We start from the raw sequence: 24842 nt of genomic DNA, 5'->3' as shown, positions 1-24842 counted from the left end.
CTGATATATTAAATTCCCTAAATGAGAAATTAGCTTCCTCTGCTCTGCTGCAGAGTCTCTGGTGCCGGCACTCCGCTGAAATGCACAGCCAAACTCGGCAAGAAAAACGAGAGAAAACTTCCTGACAGGATGTTGGATCAACACATTTAGCTTGCTCGAGGTCTGCGCTACATGTTGCTGGAGTTTAGGAGGTGTGAGCGTTGGCACCTCGAGGAGCCTCTGCGACCTTTGCTTTCCCAGAACACCCCTATCTGCACGGATTCACAAAGATATGTGTGTGCAAATCTGCACAAGAATAATTCCACCCCAAATGTTACACTGTTTTTCGCGTGTTTCATTTGGTCTCTACGCAGATGAAAAGCCCCCCAAATGAAAAGTCACAATGTTCAGAAAATAGAGTTGCAGTCCGCAGCAGCTTTATCTCTGATATCTGGAAAATAGAAGCAGATTAGGAGTGCAAAGCGATGCGCGCAGCTGGAAAAACAGGACAGATTTAATAATGAAAAAGAAAAATCAATCCAGAGTTTATCTTCCATCCAGACAGATGCATCTCCAACGCAGAAAAAGCAGAAAACACAGTTACAGCTATTTGCTTTTTCCGAGGCAGCCTGTTTGGCTGTGAAACATCTATACACTGGCATATTTTACAAGATGCCACATCTGATCCACTCACAGCTTTGATACAATGACTATGATTAGCTTGGGGAAAATGGGCCCCTTGTTGACAACTAAGAGGCAGGAGAAGCCAGAGTCTCTGGGAAATCATAGGAATAATAATACCATACCTGCATATTAAACTGGAAGCATGCAACGGAGCAAAATAACAAAACAAAACACAGTTGTTAATAACGGGAGCTGAATGGGTTAGTGCGTGGGAGAGAGAGCTCTGATGGCGAGACGAGGATCATTTTGCTCCCACAAAAGAGAATTATGTAAATCAGAAAGCAGGGTTGAAAATGAGATTTTCTACAAACAAACCTGGACCACAATATAGAACCTGCTGGTGGAGCTTTTAAGTGCTTATTATCTGAAGAAAAGGGGCAGAAGAGCTGGCTTAGTCATGTTATTTTCCAAAGGACTCGTGTTATTTTCCAGTCCTGGCCATCGTCACAATCAGTAGTTCATACCAAGTTAATTACCAAGCTCTAGGAACACACATGTCACTGTAAGAGCAAGATTATGTCAGTGGCGTCGGCCAAATCTCACAAAGAATATTCTTGTGGGGTTACGTAGCTGTAGCAACACCAAAAGCATACATTTTCAACACAATATTGTCAAAATCCAAATAATTCAGTGTCTGATAGAACTTCAGAACTGTCGTTTTGAGAAGATGGGGTTCATTTTCACGCATTTTGCAATCAAACCGCTCCTTGATTGCTCATCATGAGTTTCTCGGCGACGACAGGAAGTAAAAAGGCACAAACAGGAAACCGACTTACTCTAGCGACCTCACAGGAGTGTGGTCCATGCAGGAATCAGCTCGTCCGACCGGCTCGATCCTTCCGTTCTCTTCCTCTCTGGCCTCGTCCTCCTAAAACACGCACAAAAAAAAGACACAAGCGAAAGAAGAGCATGGGGTGAGACTGCACATAAAACATCCAACTAAACCATCATGAGCTGGACGTTTGCTGCTGTAGCATGAGATCATTGGCAGCGAACACCCGTAACTGGATGTTCATGCAAGATGACATGTCATAAGCCGCTTTCCAGTTTTCCCTGCCAGCAAACAAAGTGGTTAACAATCAGTCAGTGTGTCTCCGGTTTGCACGAAAAACGATGTTGACATCAGACTGCACAACATTTTTCGCCCCTTCCAGTTGCTCCACGTCAGATTGTGCACTCATGCTCTTGACCGTGACTTGGCTCGAGATTCGTGTCAGACTACTTGTTGAACGCCGTCCAATCAGCTTATAGCTTTCCTCAGCGGGCTTGATATGCAACAGAGATCCTGCGGGAGGTTTAAGAGGCAGATTTCAGGGATCAGGAATGTCGACGCACAGCATCAAGGAACAGGCTTCCTAGATGGCGCAATGCAAAGGATGAGATGACCTTTCAAGAGCTAAGCTGCATCGTCTAGTCCTGGAAAACAACCTCCCATGCTTGTTTCTTGACTTTCTGTGAGCGCTACAATCTTAAAACATAAGTTCCAAACCTGCTGAAGCCAAGAGGAGCAGACCGGAGGAGGCCTTCCACAGGTATAAAAATACATGCCCTTTAAAAATTCTTAAGAAATTACATCGCCTTTGTTCTCGCTTGCTATCAACTGTGAGGTGTGTTGGAACAGTGAAGCTGAGATGGTATACACACACACACACACACACACACTCATGGTGAGCAGAGAGCAAAGAGGAGGAAAAATGAGAAGCAGAGAAAGAAAAGTCATTAAAATTTCAGGGCGACACCGGAGAGGAGAGACGAGCGAGCGTACAGCAGCAGCAGCAGCGAAGGCCTCCCCGGCAACTGGCCTCATCAGTATGAAAATGAGCCTGCCGTTACCGTGGCTGCCGTACGGTTGCCATGACACTTTCGGGTGCCTGGAGGACACACAGCTTCAGGGCAGCGTGCGAGTGAAACGGCATGCAAGGACTTTTTTTTTGCCTGCTGTCTTTTAATTTGGAATTCATCTCGTTCTGGCTCAGAGTGCCGACGGTCACAGAGAAAACAGAAAGATGACAAATAGGAGCGTTCTTCTAACAGAAAGCGTGAGAAAAGGTGGAGGTGGAGCAATGTTTCCAAGCTCATGACAACAGACTTTGGCTCTTTAATGAAAATTTCCTAGATGTACCAACAATAAGAGGTTCCTTCAGTCATTTACCACATGCCTCTCATTCTCATATGTATTTATAGTACTTGGGTTAAATTGCTGCTTTTATAGTCATAATTTTAAGATTTCTTTAATTTTATGCTAGGCATTTTGATCTGTTTTGGTTTTGAACATCTTGGGATCATGGTGGAAACACATCGTCCCTGAGAGCCAATCCCGTCTGACATATTCAGAGACAAATCAAAGCAAAAGAATTTTAAGAACTTGTTAATTACTAAAGGACTTGGAAAACAAACCCATGTGTATTCTTGATTAACACCATTAGTGGTTGGAATGCTTGCAGTAATTGCATCACAAATATAAAAGAACAGAAGTCATACAGCCCCTCAAAACTGGCTCCAAAATGCAAACATTGAAGAAGAACACGATTTTGCAACTTGTTATTCTTAAATATGAAAGTTCTGCATGACTAACAGTGGAATTTAGCTTACAAATGTCTTAATAAAAAATTCTGTTTTGATCTCCTGACTAAAAACATCGTAATATAGGCACATATGGAGGCTATAGAGGATGCAGTGTGATTCCTAAAAGACTATTCTGGGATCGGTGGACAGCAGCTGCATTCCAAGACTTTTAAAAACATCATAAAAAAACTTCTGACCACATTTATAAAAAGAACATTCCACTATACTGCCAAAAATGTGTTCGACAAGGTGGTTCACTGATAGTAAAACCTCTTTTTGTTAAAAACCGGAGCAACCCTGATCATGTACGAGGACTAAACGCAGTGGCACGCACACATTAGAGGAAGAACAAAAAAACCAAAGCCAGAAAGAGTCCAACAGACTGAGAAACAATAACAACTCAAAGAGCCTCGGGAACGCACTGAGCACTATTTAATATTCATCAGGAGAAGAGGAAGTGAGGCAGGGGGACATCAGAGAGGCAGAGGAATCGCTATCTGACGAAGAACCAAATGAGATCTGCATTCATCACAGCACACGCAGGCTTCTCCCTTTATTTCGGTGCACAACATCTCAGAGGACCGTAGCTGACAAATCTATTCTGAACCCAGACAGACACGGTGTGTGTTTCTGTGTGTGCATGGCAGGGAGTGTAAATGAAAAGATAATAAAAGGTGAAGCAAATGATGGAGAAAGTGGAAGCGAAATTATACGAGACACGTTATTCAGCCATGCAGCATGATGCTGGTTATTTAAAGCAACTTCGGAAGTGCTAATTTGCTCAAAAACATTAAGGAAACACATAATCATCTCAGTATAACACTTAATTAACTAAACGTCTAAGATATCGATCTGTCCAGGTAGGAAGTGATGTGAATCCCCTCCTCAGTGGGTGAATAGCTTTGGTTTCCATTCTTACGTCATTTTTTCCCCTCAATAAACTGCAGCGTATAACAATGATTTAAGTGCTTTGTTGCATTCTTTGAGCATATTCAAGCCAACTCAGAGTGTGGCTACGTTTTGCTGAAGTGCACAGCCAAAACGTCAAGTTTAAGCATTTTTAAAACAGCTTCCAGATCATAAATCAACAGCCTACACTGCACATCATCCCTTGGTCTATGCTGTATTCCCCAATAGTTTTTGAACTGGGATCAGCAGTCGATCTGGTTCTGTTTTCAGAAAACAAACAGAATATCCACGGGTTGTCTGTTGTTCGCATTTTAGTCTTAAATAACCAGGCTAAAAGCGTTTTAACCAGGTTTAAAATGTTGCAAAGACACACTTCAGATTTGTATTTTTTGACTCATTTAGGCTAAAAAAAAAAAAAGGCTAGCAGATACAATAAACTCAGAGCTGCTTTAGTTCATTGACAGATGATGTACAGATTACCTCAGTTGTCAGTTGGTTCAAGAGTATACACACCATTTTGTTCTTAATAATCTACATAGTGTAGATCAATGATTTAATTATTTTATTACATTCTTTGAGCCTAACCAGACCTGTTAGACTGAAATTATTTATGGTCAGTTGAATGTTTACACAGAGTGCGGCTGCATTTTGCTAAAATGCGTGGTAAAATGTCAAGTATAAACTTTTTGTAAATCACAAATCAACAACCAACAGAGCACATCATCCATTGGTCTGTTATAGTACCCAGCAGTTCTTGAACTGGATCTACAATTCTACAATTTCATTTAGCAGACGCTTTTGTCCAAAGCGACATACAACACAATCAAGAATTCAGACATAAGGAAAAACCTGTAGTAAGTGCAAAAGTGCTTTAAGTGTGATTGGTCAAAGGTGTTGCCATCAAGTTGCAGAAGAATTGCTTTTTTTTCTTGTTTTTGTTTTTTCAACTTTGTCAGCGCTAAATAAGTGCTGGGTTTTGGACCACCTGACTTATTCTACCCCTAAGGTGGAGTCGGATTAAGTGCCTCGATGTTCTCTGAACAATTGAGTCTTCAATTGTCTCTTAAAAGTAGAAAGGGACTCAGCAGAACGCACAGAGTTTGGTAGTTTGTTCCACCATTTGGGAACAACAGAGGAGAAGAGTCTGGCTAGAGATTTGGAGCCGTGCTGGGCTGGAAGCACCAGGCGTCTCTCACATGCAGAGCGAAGTGGGCGTGAAGGGGAGTAGACCTGGATCAGGGAATCCAGGTAGGCTGGGGCCGTTCTTGTAAATGTTTTGTAAGCCAGAAGGAGAGTTTTGAATTTGATTCTGGCTGCAACTGGAAGCCAGTGAAGGGAGATGAACAGGGGAGTGACATGAGCTCTTTTGAGCTGGTTGAAGACCAGACGTGCTGCTGCATTCTGGATCATCTGTAGAGGTTTGACTGTACATGCAGGGAGACCTGCCAGTAGAGAGTTGCAGTAGTCAATGCGTGACATCACAAGAGCCTGAACCAGAAGTTGTGTGCCCTGTTGGGTCAGGAAGGGTCTGATCTTCCTGATGTTGTAGAGGGCATAACGACAAGATTCAATTTTCAGAAAGCAAATCGAATATCTAGAGGTGGCTTTCTGTTATAATTTTAGTGTTAAATAACCAGGGCAAAATGGTTTGAAATGCTGCAAAGACACATTATATAAGAGTATTTTTGATTAATTTAGGCTTAATAAGGTCAACAGATAGAGCAAACTGGTGGCGGATTTAGTTCAAGAATAAGTATGATTTTGCTCTCAATAAACTACACAGCGTATATCAATCATAGAAGTGTTTCTTTACATTTTTTAAGCAGTGCAGTTATCAAGGAATTGCACTGATATTACAGAAACTTGACAAATGAGTAAAATCCTATAACAGAGTATTGGATAAGTATGATACGCTTCAGAGCCAAGTGGACCTTTGGGTGAAAAACCGTCGTTTCTTAGGTCGGGAATGAAGTTTGAACCTCCACTGATGAAAGTGATTTTTCAATCAGCCTTTCATCCTCTCCACTGTCTGCTGTAATGAAGCTTTTCGGTCTATTTGCTGTAAAAGGATGACATCCTGCTCCTGCTTTTGTGCTGTGAAGTTTTCTGGATGATGCCCTGCTTGTTTGCTTTTAAAAGCAAACTCAAGACCGACCTTTTTAGTCAGTTTTTTGATTGATTTGATAGATTTTATTTATGTATTACTCTTCTGGGAACTAATTTTATTGCTAGACTTCTCTATTTATCCACCTATTCACATAGTTTAGTCTATTTAATGTACAGTTTATGACTTCATTTTTGAATTATTTCTATGCAGTATATAAATATATACACACATATACGTACAGTGCCCTGCATAATTATTGGCACCCCTGGTTAAGAGGTCTTCTTTAGCTTCTAATAAGTTCATTTTTTTCTGAATAACATAGGACCACAATGAAAAAAAAGAGGAAAATCCAACCTTTAATTAAAGTGCATTTATTCAGTGGGCAAAGAAAAAAAAATCACACATTAGGAAATAATTCTTTTACATCAAATCATGTGTGCCACAATTATTAGCACCCCTGATGTTAATGCTTTGTACAACCCCTTTTGCCAACAAAGCAGCACCTAATCTTCTCCTATAATACATTTTCAGTGTGAGAGTATGCTTCTGAAATAAAAATTGAATTTATTTTAAGGTTTTCAACACATCTTAACCAGGAGTGTCAATAATTATAGAGGGCGCTGTATATACATGTACATAGATGTAAACATATATTTTTATCTCTATTTTAATAACATATTTTATTTATTTTTATTTCATTTACTAATCCAGTTTGTTCCATCTTGTTTTATTTCATTTTATCTCATCTGGTGTTTCCTCGTTGCATGTGCTGTACAGGATAGCGTTTCCTCAGTTCCTCAATCTCTGTGTTTTAAAGTTTAACTTGACTGTGGGTTGTTTGCACAGTTCCATTGCATTTGTTTTGTTTTGTTTTTTTTTAATTTTTGCAAAGCAGTGTGTTGCATTTTTGTTTGTATAAAAAGTGCCATTTCAATAAAGTCTAATTGATTGATTGAGACCTAAATGGAGGAGTAAAAGGGTTGCAATAAAATAAGCAAATAAATAAAAAGCAGTGTCATCTGTATAGAAAATAAAACTGGCTTTCTCCCAGACAAACACTATCTAGAACTCATGCTGACTCCAGCAGTTTGATTGACGGCTGCAGGAACCAACTTTCTACATCCTTCTCAAAAGTCCACTCAGGGGAAAAGAAAAGGCCTCGCCACACTTTCCCAACCACACCATCAAGACGTCGCCCATTCCCGTCGCTGGGAGTGGGCTTGGGCGGGACGGATAGATAGATAACGGCATTAATAATTCAGGGGCTGAGTTGGGGGGTTAATGGCTAGCAGGCAGACAGGCAGGCAGGTACGAGGCGCGAAGTGTTTTCCAGCCGAGTCATTGTTTGTTTCCTGGATGTGGAGAAGTTGAGGCAGGCGGGCAGTTTTCAGGCCCGGGGGCTCATTAAAGATTAATAGAAGAATCCATCGGGGCCTGTCCTTTCTATCTCTCAGACTAAATGAAGTGGTCTGCGCCTGGTGTGTATGTACGGGAGGGAGAGTGAGTGGAGTAATGCTGCACTTTAATGAAGTGTTGTCCGCTCCCCTTTTCCTGCCACTTTGACCACGCTGTCACTTACAAACTGATGTAACTGCATCCATGTAGACGCAAGCATTGGAGAAGTCTTATTTCCTGGTGGAAAAAATCTCCTATATGCAAACATTTTGATGAATCTTAACGGTGACGGTGAGCGTAAATGTTTAAAACCGGTAGAAACAGCATTAAGAGCCATTTGGGGCTCCGTACCTGGATCAGATCATTTCTGTGAAGCGGCATTAAAAATGTAAAATTCAGATGCGTTTAAATATGAATGATCGCTTCTCCGAGCTGTTGTGCTTTGAAGTTTTTGATCGTAAGGTTTGATGTTGAAGCCGCCCTTCAGAGCGACCTGACAGGAAGCGATTGTGTTGATCCGCCGTGACGAGTTGACAGCCGACGGTGCCAATTAGGCCAAAGTTGAAGTGATACGTCTTAAAATCATGTAAAATTTCGCACAAACAAATCAAGTTCGGTGAAGTCAAGTCAGTTGTTTGTCAAGTTTAGAAAATGTTCTATTAAAATTCACTATTAAACAGAAGATTTCACAGAAACTGTCACTGAGTTTACAACTGCTGCTCGGCTGACTGGTCGGTCGATGTGCTTTAATCTGACAAAACTGTCCTCGGTCAGATAATTGCTGGTGCTTCTTCATTAAGGAGAAAAGCTCTACATCAACAGCCTTCCAGGATTAATCCATTATTTTTGGCTGCAGGAGGAGCAGAACACTTTTTCACAATTTTGAACTCACTCAAGCCACTGAAGACTGCTGTGGCTCACTGATTTAACATAAAAAGGAACGTTTACATAGAGTCAGCTTCAAAAAAGACTGATAACATGTAAAGAAGTTTGGCTGTGTTTTGCTGTAAACTACAAGTGTTATATAGCAGCACAGCATCCAAAAACAACTAGTCTGTGTTGTATTCCTCAATAGTTTCTGGGTTGAGAACATTAGTCAATATAGTTCTATTTCAAGAAAACTGAAGAATATAGGCAGGTAGTCTTTTGGTATCATTTTAGTAATAAATAACCAGGCTAAAATGATTGAAAACACTGCAAAGACACACTTTATACAAGCATTTTTGACTCATTTACTCTAAAAAGGCGAGCATGTTCAGTAAACTTAGCAGATTTTGTCCGTCTATAGATGATGTGCACATTGTCTTACGAGTAAGAGTAGGGATGATCTTGTTCTCAATAAATTCAACGATTTAAGTGTTTTATTTAAATTCTTTGAGTCTAATCAAGACTGCTACACCTAACCTATTCATCATCAGTTGAATGTTTACTCAGAGAGCGGCTGTGTTTTAAAATGCATGTCCAAAATGTGAAGTATAAGCTTTTTCAAACAGCTTGTACATCACAAATCAAGGAGCAACATTACAAATCATCCATTGGTTGATGCTGTATTCCTCAACAGTTCTTAAACTGGGATTAGCAGTCGATCTGGTTCTATTTTCAGAAAGCAAAGAATTGAATTACTTCATGTGAGTATTTTTGACTCATTTATACTAAAAAAAAGGCTGGCAAACTGAGTAAACCTGTGGCAGATTTAGTTCGTCTAGAGATGACGTGTAGATTATCTTGATTGTCGATTGGTTCAAGAGTGCTACAATCTGCCCAGACAGACTAGTAACAAGACATTCTGCAACCAGATATTTGGCGATTTCAAATATCTGGTTTTGTCTTTCAAAGTTAGACCAAACCTTTGCCAGTTCAGACGTTTTCATGATGCTTGTGTTTAATATTCCAGCACTGGTAAAACTCAGTACTTGCACAGCATCAAGAAATGTCAGATAATACCCCATTTAACATTTAAGTGGACTCTGAGTCTTAAGATACTATACTTCCAGCTTTCCAAACATCTCTGCCACCTTTATTTTAGTTACAACCATTACATCTCAGACATTTATTTGAGAAAAATAATTGCGACCGATCTTTGACAGTACCTGTTCTCTGATACACAGCATACATTTTTTTATATTAAGTTTTGCATAAAAATTAATGAGCGTGACTGTGGAGAAGCACTTTTATTCACAAATAGATCTAATCCTTCTTGCTGAAAAACACCATCAACACGAGGCAAAGTAACAGACGCGGCACCTGAATACTCACACAGAGACATTCATCACTGTTAACTGGTATCTGTGTCCTCTCCAGCAGGGCTCCATATGTCCACAACCGGATGAAACGGTGAACCAGAGACTATAAATTAGCCTTAACCTTTAACCTGTAACCCGAAAACCACCACACACCATCTGTGGCCGACAGCGGCAGATGAAAGTTAGAGACGGGAGTTTAAAGAATCCTCCTATATCAAGTCTAAAAGGAGTCACAGGGAGCAGAGGATCAGGATTTCTCAGGTTTAACACAGCTGTTGAAAGATTTTACAACGTTTTCTTTGTCTTTACTTGGGAAAAATCGCTTCACATTTAAGAGAAACAGTTGAGAATTGGTTAGTTAGCATTAGCACCGATAGCATCTCCAGAACTGCATCTACTGAAAATGCCCAGAGGAAATACCTTGAGACAAATCTGCACGTTTTGATTCACGCTCGCCTGCACCTACAGAAAAGAGAGAACAAACAAGAACCCACTAATAGCGTGTGGGTCAATGGATGTGCGACCCTTTCAGGAGGAGACACCTGAAAAAAAAAATCTGTTCAATTTCCACAGAGGTGAGACGACACACACACAAACAGCTCTGAAGGCCGATCTTCAGATTCCCACCTCCAGAAAGCTCTCAGCAGGTTCATCACAGGCCACCTGAACGGACTCGGACACGTCTCAGAGCGCCGGGGGATGTGATGCTCAAACATTGGGGGATGTGAACTCTGATGTCTTATTCATTGGATCAGTCACTGAGGTCAGAGATGCTGCAGCTTTGATGCGAGTGTAGGATGGGACTCTGATACCCGCTGTCGGATTCATTGAGCTGAGATTGAATGATTAAATATACATTTCAAATAAGCACAAAGAGAACATGAGCTCCACGTCCACTGCTCTTAAAGTTTAAGTGAGAAATACTGCGGCATCGCAGGATCAAATTAACTCGATGCCCTCCTGATAATGCAGAGCACAACACAGTCCGACCCGTCCTGACAGAGACATTTGATGAATGTCGATGCTCGGCTCGGCGCAGGACCACAATGCATCATTAAAAGCCAGCTTTCAATTACAGATCCCTGCACTAATTCAATTAGTCTCCTTTGAAGACACTTTGATAATGGGATCCAGACGGGCGGACAGCATCGTCAATAACTGGAGGATTCATTGAGCCGAGGGGACGTTATCAGAGTTTATATCATCCTGGCAGCCTGTCGAGCTGCTACACAACCGGAGGAGGCCGTTGTGTGGTTGTGTGTGTGTTTAGTTTTGTGTAAAGGGCATTTAGAAGATAGAGAAGGAGAAAAGAAAAATGGAGGACAGAAAAAATAGCAAGATATTGTGTGATTTGGATGTATTTATCTTCAGAGGAGACATTATTGATATTATCTGTGTACTTCTGTCTACTTCTTTACTGCGCATATGACAATAAACTTTGAAGCTTGGTTCGAATACATGCCAATTTCTTACACTGTTTTTTTCTTCAATACTTGAATAGATTGAAAATGTTATAGTATTGTGACATACCAGGAAATTCCTCCATTCTGAGAGGAGTCTTCAAGATTTAAACATTATTGTCGTCAGTGGGGTTTGTTGAAATAATCATACTTCCAAAGACTTCCAAAGTTTCATACGTAACAAACCTGAATAACTAATCCTGTCAAATTATAGGTAGGGGCTTTCTGTATTATTGTCAGAATCGTTTTCCAGTTTGAACATGTATAGCTGATTTAATTCAACGTCACAAGTTGCCATTGTGTAGTGTAGAGTGGTTTTACAGTGTTTGAGCTGGAGGTGAGCTGGTGTGCTCGAGATGAAACGAGTGAGGAGGCAGATCCACATAATATAGAAAACTGGGGAAACTTCTAAAATTCTAACTATGATATACAGACACGAGATTTCTTAAATGGCCAAAGAGGGATTTTAAGCGATATCCTTTCAGGTTCAAGACAGACAAGATGATCAAAGAACAATGGCAGCATTTTCAAGTGTGGCCCCTAAACTCAAATGTGTAATTAGGTGGATATGGCTCACAGAGTTTGTCCATAATTACTTCTGACTGGCATATTCTACATTTATATTAATTAGAGAAATGGTGCTGGGGATGATGCTAAATCTGGTGAGAATTCAGCGGCAGCAACTCACAACAGTTTGTCCAGGAGTTAGTATTGCAGGGAAATAAGCCGCAATAAAACTACATTCACCTGGAGGCATGATGCTCCATGACTAATTTGCAGCTATATAATATATATTTAACATCACTGATACTTCAAAACATACAGTCAACTATCGGTCCGTTATGGTTCATGTTCTCCAAGAATTAGTTCATAAGACGTGCTGTTTGACCTGTCAGGAATAAAATCCATTTGCAGTTGTTCCAGATGTTCAAACTCCAAGACAGAGTGAAAAGCTGGCCATATAAGTATGTTTCTATCTTGGGAGCAGCGTTTTAGAAAGGTCCTGTTCTGTTTCAAACTCAATGTTTCCACGCACAAAGCAGGGCCAATCAAGAATCTTTGTTGTTTTACAGTTTGGTGTAGAAGAATGTGACTCGTTTATACAAAGAACAGACCTCAGCCTCATAAAGAGCCTTTGGGGTGAACTGGAACACAGATTGGAAAGCTTCTGTGGGTGACTTTGTGGTCCAAATCTGGTGGAAAGCTACTGTAGGAGGGTAGAGGCTGTTGTAGCCACAGAGTAATGAACATACACTCACCGGCCACTTTATTAGCTACACCTGTTCAGTTGCTTGATAACACAAACAGCAAATCAGCCAATCACATGGTCACAACTGAATCCATTTAAGCATGTAGACGTGGTCAAGACAATCTGCTAAAGTTAAAACTGAGCATCATAATGGAGAAGAAAGGGGATTTAAGTGACTTTGAACATGGCATAGAAAGGGGATCCAACCTTCTAGTAGCAAGGTGTAACTAATAAAGTGTCCAGTGAGTGCAGGTTTGGTGTTTAAATGTGCAATAGTGTAGGAGTCTTCATATTTTCTCACTACAATCCAGTGTTGAGACATTTTTTTGCCATTTTCGCTCATACTGCATCTGCAAACGTCACTGACCTGGAAGAGGCAGCAGCAATATCAGCTTGAACAAAATGAGTCTTCCAGCACTTCCGAAATTACCACAGTGCTGCTGTAGCAATCCACTTAATTCAACAGCAATTTCTGCGATCCAATTCAATCAAAGCGGCCAGGGGTGGCAGAAGGGGTATCACCGCACCGAAATACGCACCGCAATTTACTGAAACATAACAGACAATGGAGGCCTCATCAGGAATATGAGCAATTTCGAAAATTCGCATATCAGGAGCCGATGTCCCCCGAGAGCTCAGCCGGTGTCGCTTGAAATGGAACCGCGGACGACGTTTGTTTTTCAACTGCATCTGATTGAGCACATGAATGTTTCTTTTCCGATATTTAACAGAGATATCTCACACGGAGAAAATACCAAGATTACAGAGAAGCGTATCAGGAGCCGTTTCTCCTGAGAGTGCCGAGGAGATGAAATGAGTGATGGGACAGAGCAATGAAAGAGTAAGGAAGAAAAGGTAGACTGACTCAAAGAGAATGACAGAGAGGCAGATAGCGAAACAGACAGAGACACATTACACAGAGGAACAGCGAGCCACGACAAAGCTCGCTCAAAGCATGACAAACGACACTTTGAAAACTCCAAATCTGAGGGGATTCTGAGATCTTCTGACATTTCGGTTTTTAGTTGTCAAAAGAAGAAAAAAGAGGAGAAAGTTTGAGGTTCTCCAGCCGTGTCAGTCCTTCAAAGCAAGTATTTATGAGCACTTAAGAACAGGAATGAGCACCAAGGCTCAGTATTTCATTTAGAAAACCAGTGTAGAGTTGGTCATAACTGCAGCAGTGATCGGCTCAAAGGGACTTGGCGAAGCTGTTGGTATTTTAATGTTATTAATTCATTTGCTTCAGTGTTTTTATTAGCTCTCTATGAAGCAGAATATTTCCAGCCATCTAAATATCATCACAGTGATTGCATTCTCTGGACTTTAGTTACACTTTGTAGGTTAAAACACAACGGAGCCTCAAGAAAATAAAGACAAAGAAGTTTACATGATGGCAGAACCAGCTAATGTCTGCACAATTAACAATCAGCAGCTCTTTGTATTTAAATGAATAATATGTATTTCCATATAATGCAGTTCTTATTATCCATCTACACTGTTTTTAAGCTTTACTACATACATTCTGTATGTAATTATGCCTTTATATCTATCTATCGCTATATATATATATACATATATATACATATATGTATATATATATTATAGACTTTATTTGGGTCCAATATAAAGTATCGCGACGAAATAAACACCATACTTACTCATTATTGTAGGCTGTGGTTTTCTGGCATTAAATTATGGAGCTCTTTCAAACAATATTGGACATAAATGCAATTTTAGAGATTGTTTTTTTTTTGGCAAATAATGATCTAGTTTGTCTTTCTGCCAACAGATTTGTGCAAATGACTCCCAACTCAAATATAAGGTTGTTCTATTTTATTAAGACAAATCTAAAGTAATGCTCAATACATTTTTTTCTTAATTTTTTAGACAAACACTACAGTACACCACTACAGTTATAATAATGATGACTGAAAATGGAACCCAGAATCCCACTAAATGGTTCCTTGAAGACTTTTACTGGCAACAGTGTGAAACCCTGAAAGGTTCCTCGAGGCTCTTCTAATTCTAAGAGCAAACAAACTCCTCGTATATACCAATCCCTGTTGAAGTACATTTAAGAAATGAAAATATGAAGATGGCACGTCCTGTGTGTTTTCCATATTAGAGACATATCTTGACCTCGCCTATCCTCTTTTCATTCCGTCAAGGTTCTCTCCAGGTTCTTCCTGAGATTTTCTGGCATTGTAGTGATGTGGATGGATGATTTGGACTTTGATCATTGAGAGACGGACTCAGTGTATAAATGATACACTACAGGAGTACAGGACATGAACTGTGCATTCATGTGTGCGACTTTGTCCCATGTGTAATCCATGTGGGGTCAACTGGTGCTGATCGAGTCTCCACATGTTCCAGCTCTCACATACAGAAATACAGCTGTACTTCTCTTAAAGAGCAAAGAAACGTGGATGAGGTGCATCTAAAGGAAGCATTTCTACTCTTCCATCTAAACCTACATGCTGGTTTTGTACAGGAGGTGAAGTGATCTGAAAAACTCCATATTCTGCTTCAAAACATCCTTCAGAATTTCAATGGGGTTGAGATCAGTTCAGTGTGAAGGCCACATCTTGTATGAAAACACGGACTCATTTTCTTCAGGCTTTTACTCGGTTTTTCTTTTCTTTGCCGTTTAAACTCTTTTCATAGAACTGTTGATAAAAGATAAAATTATGCAATATAACCTTGTATAAAATGAATTTGACCATACGGGCACAATCTACACCAACAAACACGCTGGATCTGACCAAATGAAAGTGCCATTTACTTCTAAACTTGGTTCAGAATTATTCAAAGTTCAGGAATCTTTGGTTTGATGGCAATTAACACTCTGAAGCCCCAAAACCAGGCTATGGGTTTGAAATGCTGCTATCTTTGAAAAAAATTGCCAAAATTACACCACTTATCAGAGCCAGAAACTGTGAAAACTGAACAAATCGTCAGATTTTCAGTTTTTCATCTGTCCTCAAACCAGTCATGTGAGACCTGCAGCTCTGTTGGAAAATTCACCAAATTGAAGTTTCAAAAGGTGATGTTTCATCAAAAAATGCCAATTCACAAAATGCACGCAAAAAAAAATGAACCATTTGCACAAAACAGATACCGCAAAAAAAAAAAAAAAAAAAATCCAAAAAACAAACAAGAAGTTTTACCAAACTTGGACTGCCCAGCGAGGTCATCTGTATGTCATGGACATGAGCCAGTGACATCGGACACCACATTTACAAAGATGAACCCTGTGACCTTGAAAATGAGGTCACGGTCACCAAATGCGAACTTGACCTGTGTATTATTATGGTACACCTGTGTACCAAATATGGTGAGGCTACATCAATATTTTATCGAGTTATCGCACGGAAACCAAATTGTTACAGACAAACAAGCAAGCAAGACCATGCAGCTCAAAACAATACCTTCCGGAAAACGAGGTTTTTCCGGGCGGTATAAACAGCACAACCCAGAGGTGTTTGTTGTTGCTAACTGACACACAACAAAAACCTGTGAGTAATTTGCCGGCAGATGCATTCAGCATGGTCAAATAAGTCTGTACAGTTGATGTGTAAAAAAAAAAAATTCCAAGTTTGTAGAGGCTGTAAAAATGTAAATATTTCCTTTTTTTCCTAATATTGGTAACACCTGGGAGTACTTGGACAACTGATGTACAGACCAATCCCAATGTTTTTCAATTTGTACTAAGCAAATGATTAAAGAAATGCAACTTCTGTTTTCCTTTTCTTCATATTTTCAGGAAAACAAAATTATGAGTGAGAAGGAATTCTGATACTAAATGTATGGAAATGTTCTCATATTTTCTTCTTTGTGTTTTGTCAAAGAGCTCCCTGAGACAAATGTTTGAATCCTCTTGGACAAGTTTGAATTATTTTGGACAATTTTGGCGAAATTTTAGAAAGTTTTCAAATTAAAATGGCAGATAATATGTAGTAAAACCACAAGAAATTAATTAATTTACATGTTAACTGCAAAACAAACAAACAAACCCTTCAACCGATGTCCACATCAAAATCTATATTTTTATAAATGGCAATTGGTTTTGCAATATGGACTGTAAAATGACACTACTTTTTACTGCACTTAAATCTGCAAAAAAAAAATGGGGTTAATTTGCAGCTATTTACTGTTATTTGAAAGAAAAATGCAACTATATAATGGATTAAAAACTGTGTTTTACAGATTTTTTGTTTAATAACAGATAATATCTCAAAAAATCTCTGACTCCTGTTAGCTGAAAAAAAAGAAAGAAAAAGTCACATCAAAAATGTGTATTTTCACAAATAGTATTTTATTTTATTTTTTTTTACAATATGTGACCATAAGATAACAGCGTTAAATCTTCTTTAGCTTAAATTAGCTAAATAGTCATCATGTTACAGATATTTATATTCACAGTTTTTAATAGTTTTTAAACATTACAGCAGTTTGCCATTTTTCAGTGTGTGTGTTTTTGTAGCTGATGCCGTGGATGAAGAGCAACAGGTAGGGTTTGGAAACATGGAAGAAAGCGGTGATACGAGGTGAGGTAGAGATGGTGGAGTTTTAAAAGGAGAACATCTTTTAAACTGATCATCAACTGAGGCTGTTTAGCTGTTTTCAGAATCCAGAATGAACTCTCAACTACAAAAACACGATCGATATTTGTGTAGACATGAGATGGTGAATGATTCTACTGAAGCACCGTGAGAAAGCATCTCTCTGCACAGTGCCGACATGTTCAAATCTGCACAAAGAAGTTCCGTTTCAGATAAATGGCATCACATGGGAAGAGAAGGGTCAGCGGGGTCTGGAGCAATATTTGCTTCCTGGACTCTGGAGGTTTAGTTAGAATCATAAAACATTCAGTTTGTTGATACTTTCTCAGCAACATACACAGAAATCTTCACCTACTTTCAGAGTGGAGCTGAGGCGAGAAGGACATGGGGGATAGTGTTTAGTGTGGGAAGTCCAAGCATCACAGCCATGACTGTGTAGTTAAACATTTCTCATATCTAAAAGATGAAAATACTGAATACAACATTCTATGGTGTTATCTAGTCAACCTGATGCTCCTCCTAGCTGCTGCACTGATAGGCTGAGACACACACACATGAAATAACGAGAGCTGTCATCAAGTTTGCAGACTTTCCTGCACCTGTGTGCTTTCATCAGATATATGGCCACAGCTGCAGGTGTAATCCTCGCGGTGCATTCACAATCTGCCCTAACAACGGAGGTGAGCAGGGTGGGCTGTGGCCGGTCACACAGCTTGTTATGTGATGCACCATTTACCAAGATGAGACTCCCGATGGAGCTGCTGCTATAGAGCAAAATAACAGGTAAAGCCGACCAAACTACCCCTCTGAGAGGAAGGGAGCTGTGGATAATGGTGACAAGAATCACACACACACACACACACACACACACACACACACACACACACACACACACACACACACACACACACACACACACACACACACACACACACACACACACACACACACACACACACACACACACACACACACACACACACACACACACACTGGTAGAGTTGTCAGATTGAAGGCCATTATTCTGACTGACTCCAACTGTAATGGGTGCTGCTGAGAAGAAGACTGTGTCTATACAAACAAGTCGAGAAGGGGGGGGCACAAAATCTCACACTCTCTCGCTCCATCCTCCTCGTCTGACGTCCTGCTGCAGAGCTTTGCGGCAGCCTTGGCTGCACCTTCAGCAGAACCCGTCCACAGCTGGAGATCAGACAGTGAATGACTCAGGAGCTTCACACGAGCGATGAATGAACACGGAGTGAGTAAGACTTCTAACCCCAAAGCAGACAAACACAGTCACTGCTTCTGTATTAGGGATGCTAATGATTGTTATTACATTGACATTAATATGCATATATAGATATAGCACTTAAATTTATTCGACCTCTACCCACTGCAGAGTGTTTGCCACCGCTGCCCCAAATTAAAAGTATTTCTGACTACCTAAATATATATTTTTTTAGGTTTCTGTAATAGTTAATCTGCCAGTATGTGCAAGCTCTTTAATCAAAATGACATATTTAATGCTAAAATATAATTGTTGTTATCAGTCAATTTTCAAATTTACTGTTTTACAAAAAAAACAGGAAAAAAATAGTGAAGCACATTATTATTTTTTGGCTGAGATCTCAAAATTACAGAACAGAAACATCTGTTTTAGTGGTTGCATGCTATTATTGATCAATTTCTGACCTCTCATATACAAAATATTAAGATTTTTGATTAATATATGCTAATAAGGACTATTTAGTTGTTCCAGTTTGTTATTTCCCTAGTAAATAACAATACACATTTTTGACAGATTTCTAAAATATCTGTGTTTTGTGGTCTAATAAATTTGTTAAGCACTGTATTTTTTTATTTTCATTTTTGACACAGAAAAACAAGAACAAAGTGAATAAGCTCTACAGAATCAACAGGTATATAGGACATAAGGAAAGTAAAAAATGAAAAATGTTTAGAATTGGTTTAAATCACATTTTTTCTTGGAAAATAAACTAATTCACAAATTCATTTTTGTTGCATTTCCAATGGGAGCAAGATGAAGGAGTTTCAGGCAAAGCAGCTAGTCAGCAATATTCTTGAAGAACTTTGTGCTTCTGCAAGATTTTCCCGGAAGCCAGCATTGAAGATTGAAACCTTTACTTTAAATACTAATATTAACCATTTTTTGTGTTTTATCACAACTACCATCAACAGCTGACATCAGATTCGATGCAAATTCAAACGGCATTATGACACAAAGCTCATCATCTCCCAGCATTACATCTACAAACGGAAACAGTCGCCTGCACATTCATTCCAGCGAGCGAGGTAAAGGTTTGGGGTTCAGCTGTTTCCGAAAGAAAACTTGATTTTGAGAACAATCTCTGTGATTGAGGATTTCATTTCACAACAGACCTCAACAATCATCTCCATGCCTCTTCTGTCACATCCTCGATCCTCCTCTGATAACAGCGGACACCTGCTGCTGTCATCCTTCTTGCCTGCCTTTGATCGTTTTATAGTCCACTGATAAACTCTCTTGTTCATAAACCTGCCGAGCGCAGCAGGTTTACAAAAAAAATGAGATTCTTATCTTTGATTTTGACTCTCCACTGGATGCGTTTGTAACCCTCGCTGATCCTCAACAGGTGGATTAAGTTTAGTAAAAAAGAGCTACCATCTGTCCAACCTGAGCAGCTCTATTTTAGGTGTAATTAGACTTTGGCAGCAGGTGATGAACATCAAATTATACGCTTGTGTGTGTCGGCGATGTCCTGACAGCAGGTTGCACCCAGAGATGGAGACCCCCTTGGGGAAGCTGCAGCCTCATGAGGGGGAGAAACTGTCTTTCATCTCTCTGGTGCTGCTCCTCTCACCCAGTCCCTCGCAGCTGGAAGGGATCTGGGCTCCCACTGTTTCCCGTCATATTAAAACCACAAGATCAAAGCTGATGAGGAGCAGGAGAGAGAAAGGAAGGGATGGAGGGAAAGAGAAATGGGAGGAATAAAAAATAAAGGGTCGGCATGGGGAGGTGACATAAAAAGCAAAGAGAACAGGGGGATCAATAGAAGGACGGTGAGTACAATGGCAAGGACAAGACAGATGGTGAGGAAAATCTATCTGAGTTATGATGTTTGGGTATAAAAAAAGTTTACTCTGCATTCCTTGAACCAGAAAATAGTTTGTAAGTAAAGAACATGTGCAATCAACGATGACGGAAATGTACGTCAAATAAATGACGATGAATACGCGAGATCGTTTGTAACTGAAGGTCGGAGTCAACGAGTCGCACGAGAACTCACTGATGCACGCAAAGGAGGTACTTTTTTAATTATTCCATGTGGCTTAAAGGCTGCTAAGGTTTACGTTACGTATTTTTCCTTCAACCATGCGTAAAAGTACAGTGATTATAACCTTTAACCTCCTAGAATCCTGTGTCCACATATGTGAACATATTCTTTTTTTTTTCCAAAAAGAGCGCATTGTTAATCATACTACTCTTCTTCTTCTTTTCCTTTTGGCTTTTCCATTCAGGGGTCACCACAGCGAATCAATTGCCTCCATCTAACTCTGTCTTCTGCATCCTCTTCTCTCACACCAACCACCTTCATGTCCTCTTTAACCACATCCATAAACCTCCTCTTTGGTCTTCCTCTAGGCCTCCTGCTTGGCAGTGGGAAACTCAGCATCCTTCTACCAATATATTCACTCTCTCTCCTCTGGACATGTCCGAACCATCTCAGTCTGGCCTCTCTGACTTTATCTCCAAAGCCTCTAACATGTGCTGTCCCTCTGATGTACTCATTCCTGATCCTATCCATTCTGGTCACTCCCAAAGAGAACCTCAGCATCTTCAGTTCTGCTACCTCCAGCTCTGCCTCCTGTCTTTTCCTCAGGGACACTGTCTCCAGACCAAACAACATGGCTGGTCTCACCACAGTTTTGTAAACCTTTCCTTTCATTTTAGCTGAAACTCTTCTATCATACATCACACCTGACACTTTTCTCCAGCCGTTCCAGCCTGCCTGTACACGCTTCTTCACCTCTTTTCCACACTCTCCATTGCTCTGGACTGTTGACCCTAAGTACTTAAAATCCTCCACCTTCTTGATCTCTTCTCCCTGTAACCTCACTCTTCCACTTGGGTCCCTCTCATTCACACACAGATACTCCGTCTTGCTGCGGCTAACCTTCATTCCTCTCCTTTCCAGGGCAAACCTCCACACCTCTAGCTTCTCCTCCACCTGTTCCCTGCTCTCACCACAGATCACAATGTCATCTGCAAACATCATAGTCCATGGAGACTCCTGTCTAACCTCGTCTGTCATCCATAGCAAACAAGAAGGGGCTCAGAGCTGATCCCTGATGTAGTCCCACCTCCACCTTGAACTCCTCTGTCACACCTACAGCACACCTCACCACTGTCTTACATTCCTCATACATGTCCTGCACCACTCTAACATACTTCTCTGCCACTCCAGACTTCCTCATACAAAACCACAGTTCCTCTCTGGGCACCCTGTCATAAGCTTTCTCCAGATCTACAAAAACACAATGCAGCTCCTTCTGACCTTCTCTGTACTTCTCTATCAACATCCTCAAAGCAAATATTGCATCTGTTGTACTCTTTCTTGGCATGAAACCATACTGCTGCTCACAGATGTTCACCTCTGCCCTTAGTCTAGCTTCAACTACTCTTTCCCATAGCTTCATCATGTGACTCATCAGCTTTATTCCTCTGTAGTTGCCACAACTCTGCACATCTCCCTTGTTCTTAAAGATGGGCACCAGCACACTTCTCCTCCATTCCTCGGGCATCTTCTCACTATCTAAGATCCTGTTGAACAACCCAGTCAGAAACTCTACTGCTACCTCTCCGAGACACTTCCATACCTCCACAGGTATATCATCAGGACCAAGTGCCTTTCCACTCTTCATCCTCTTCAATGCCCTCCTCACTTCATCCTTACTAATCTTTGCTACTTCCTGGTCCACAACAGTCACCTCTTCTCCTCTTCGTTCTCTCTCATTTTCCTCGTTCATCAACTCTTCAACGTACTCTTTCCATCTTCCCATCACACTATTGGCACCTGTCAACACACTTCCATCCTTATCCTTTATCACCCTAACCTGCTGCACGTCCTTCCCATCTCTGTCTCTCTGCCTTGCCAACCTATACAGGTCAGTCTCTCCCTCCTTACTGTCCAACCTAGAATACAAGTCATCGTAAGCTCCTTGTTTGGCCTTTGCCACCTCTACTTTCACCTTACGCTGCATCTCCCTGTACTCCTGTCTACTCTCTTCAGTCCTCTCAGTGTCCCACTTCTTCTTAGCTAACCTCTTTCTCTGGATCCACTCCTGCACCTCCTCATTCCACCACCAAGTCTCCTTATCTCCTTTCCTTCCAGATGACACACCAAGTACTCTCCGACCTGTCTCTCTGATCACATTTGCTGTAGTTGTCCAGTCATCTGGAAGCACCTCCTGACCATCCAAAGCCTTTCTCAACTCTTTCCTGAAAGTCATACAACACTCTTCCTTTTTCAGCTTCCACCATTTGGTCCTCTGCTCTGTCTTTGCCCTCTTCATCTTCTTCATAACCAGGGTCATCCTACACACCACCATCCTATGCTGTTTGGCTACACTCTCATCTACCACTACTTTGCAGTCACTGATCTCCTTCAGATTACACCGTCTACACAAGATGTAGTCTACCTGTGTGCTCCTACTTCCACTCATACTACTACTACTACTAATATCTATAATAATAGCAACAACAATAATGACAATATCAATTTAATATGATATACCATGGTAAAGACCTGAAAGATCTTCACCATTCTTGAGCCTCTCCGCGATTCTGTGGACGGTCATCCGGATGATGTTCAGCTGTTTGGCTATGTCAGACTTGTTGTGGCCAGCATGAAGGAGAGCAGATATCTCAACTCTTTTGACTTCCATCTTGATACAACTTCACCGGAGAACAAATTTGAATTAATGACACCTGCCTATAAGGTAGAACTTTCAGTTTGTTGAATGGAATTATTATATTTATTGGTTACTCCTTATTCCAAATAACTGGAAGAAATCTAAAATGCAAGTCAAGCCAAAGCTCGGGTCTTAAGAGGTTAAATTAATTCGAATAGTCACATTAGTTAAAAAAAATATATTTACCTCGGCATTAGAATGCAACAGCAAAACCCAAAACAACCAACTTTTGCAAAATTGACTACCACTGGACTAAAAATGCAGTTTCCTCCATAAATATTCTCATGTTTGAGTTTTAAAGTCTGTAAAATAAAACAGCGTAACTGTAAGGTATCAATGTGATGGCTTTATGGATAGATAGGTCATATGTCCTCATTAATGTCTAATATCAGTTTAATTTAATACTAATTTGAGTCATTTGACACTTTAAACAGACCAATAGAGGAGATTCTGTGTATTCAAGGAGGAAATGTTCACTCATGAAGTCCACATCATACTTTTGTAGTTGCTATAATGAGTAGATGGGCCGTGTTTTATATCGGAAACATCCGTATGCACATTAATGCCTCCTGACAATACGAAATGAAAAAAACATTTCACATGTCAGAAAAGAAAAAGCTGATCTGATTTTTACTAAAAGTAAAATATAGGAATGTCCAGATAAAAGGTGTTTCTGCTTCCAATCCCATTCAAGTTATTTAGTATCTGCCCTTACCCAATCCCAATTTTATAGATTAATCATAATAACTTTATTGTAGACTAGCTGTAGTACCAGGTTGTACCACCAGGTGAAGCCTATAACGACTAGAGGAGGCAAACACTTCTGTGGTAGCAAGCAGAGAGCATTTCCTAAAGGCGCACTGTGACAGAGACTTACTGACCTCAGGCCAGCGAACAAGTGTTAAATAAAGTTGGGATAACACAGGACAGTGATTCCACATTCCAGGAAAACATCTAAAAGCAGGTTTTTGTTTAATTTCCATGGCAGCAGATGTATTTATGAACCAGGCGTGGGTTAGGCTGACACTGACAACACAACATTCCTGTGGTTGGCCAGTCCAAATAAAATAAGTGTCCTGACAGCTGTGATGGAGTTTAGGACTCAACCTGAGGACATCGGCTGTATAACAAATGATTTAACTGCAGATGATAAATTGTAACACTGTCATTTCACCTGTCCAAGGTGAACAAAGTACATTTACTGTTATATTCTGGTTGATCCTGTCTTCATGTGCCTCCTTCAACTCAGCGAAACACATAAAAAGTGTTTTATTGTTGTTGTTTTTTTTGCACTGTATATAATGATTAGGTAATTGAACAGACTTGAAAGTTGGTGTTTAGTGCCACAAGTATAGTTCTTTATCCTATTTAAAATAGCATTTTAACAGTATAATCCTACTGATAATCCATATTTTTACTAAATCCACAGGTAATCTTGTTCACTTCAATGCAATACAAGTCCTTTTTGTGGTATTCTGATCGCGTAATGCTCTTTTTAAGCATTTTATTTCTTATGAGTATTACTCCCCTTTTCTATTCGTTGTAATAGGTTTCTTGGAAATGCAGCTGATTTGCAACACTGGCCTGTTGTTCTCTAAATAGCACACTTCTACTTTTAACTTCATGATTAATGAGACGGATTAAAATAACTGTTGCTATTAGAAGTCTTCCCAGTCACGGGAACAAATACTTCAACTTCTTATCAGTGCAACG

At 40.2% G+C, this 24842-nt stretch overlaps 1 protein-coding gene across 1 annotated transcript in view; it reads right to left on the bottom strand.

The window, feature by feature from the left end:
• Positions 1 to 24842, bottom strand: part of pard3ab (par-3 family cell polarity regulator alpha, b) — a 335934-nt gene that overhangs the window by 163289 nt on the left and 147803 nt on the right. The window contains exon 6 of the mRNA XM_051953203.1: positions 1440 to 1531. Within this exon, the coding sequence (XP_051809163.1) occupies positions 1440 to 1531 (92 nt within the window). The remainder of the gene's footprint in view (positions 1 to 1439; positions 1532 to 24842) is intronic.

This window comes from Acanthochromis polyacanthus, chromosome 9 (assembly GCF_021347895.1).
Source record: "Acanthochromis polyacanthus isolate Apoly-LR-REF ecotype Palm Island chromosome 9, KAUST_Apoly_ChrSc, whole genome shotgun sequence".
Lineage (NCBI taxonomy): Eukaryota > Metazoa > Chordata > Actinopteri > Pomacentridae > Acanthochromis > Acanthochromis polyacanthus.
The sequence above is the reverse complement of the archived record's forward strand: the minus strand, read 5'-3'. Positions and strand labels throughout refer to the sequence as shown.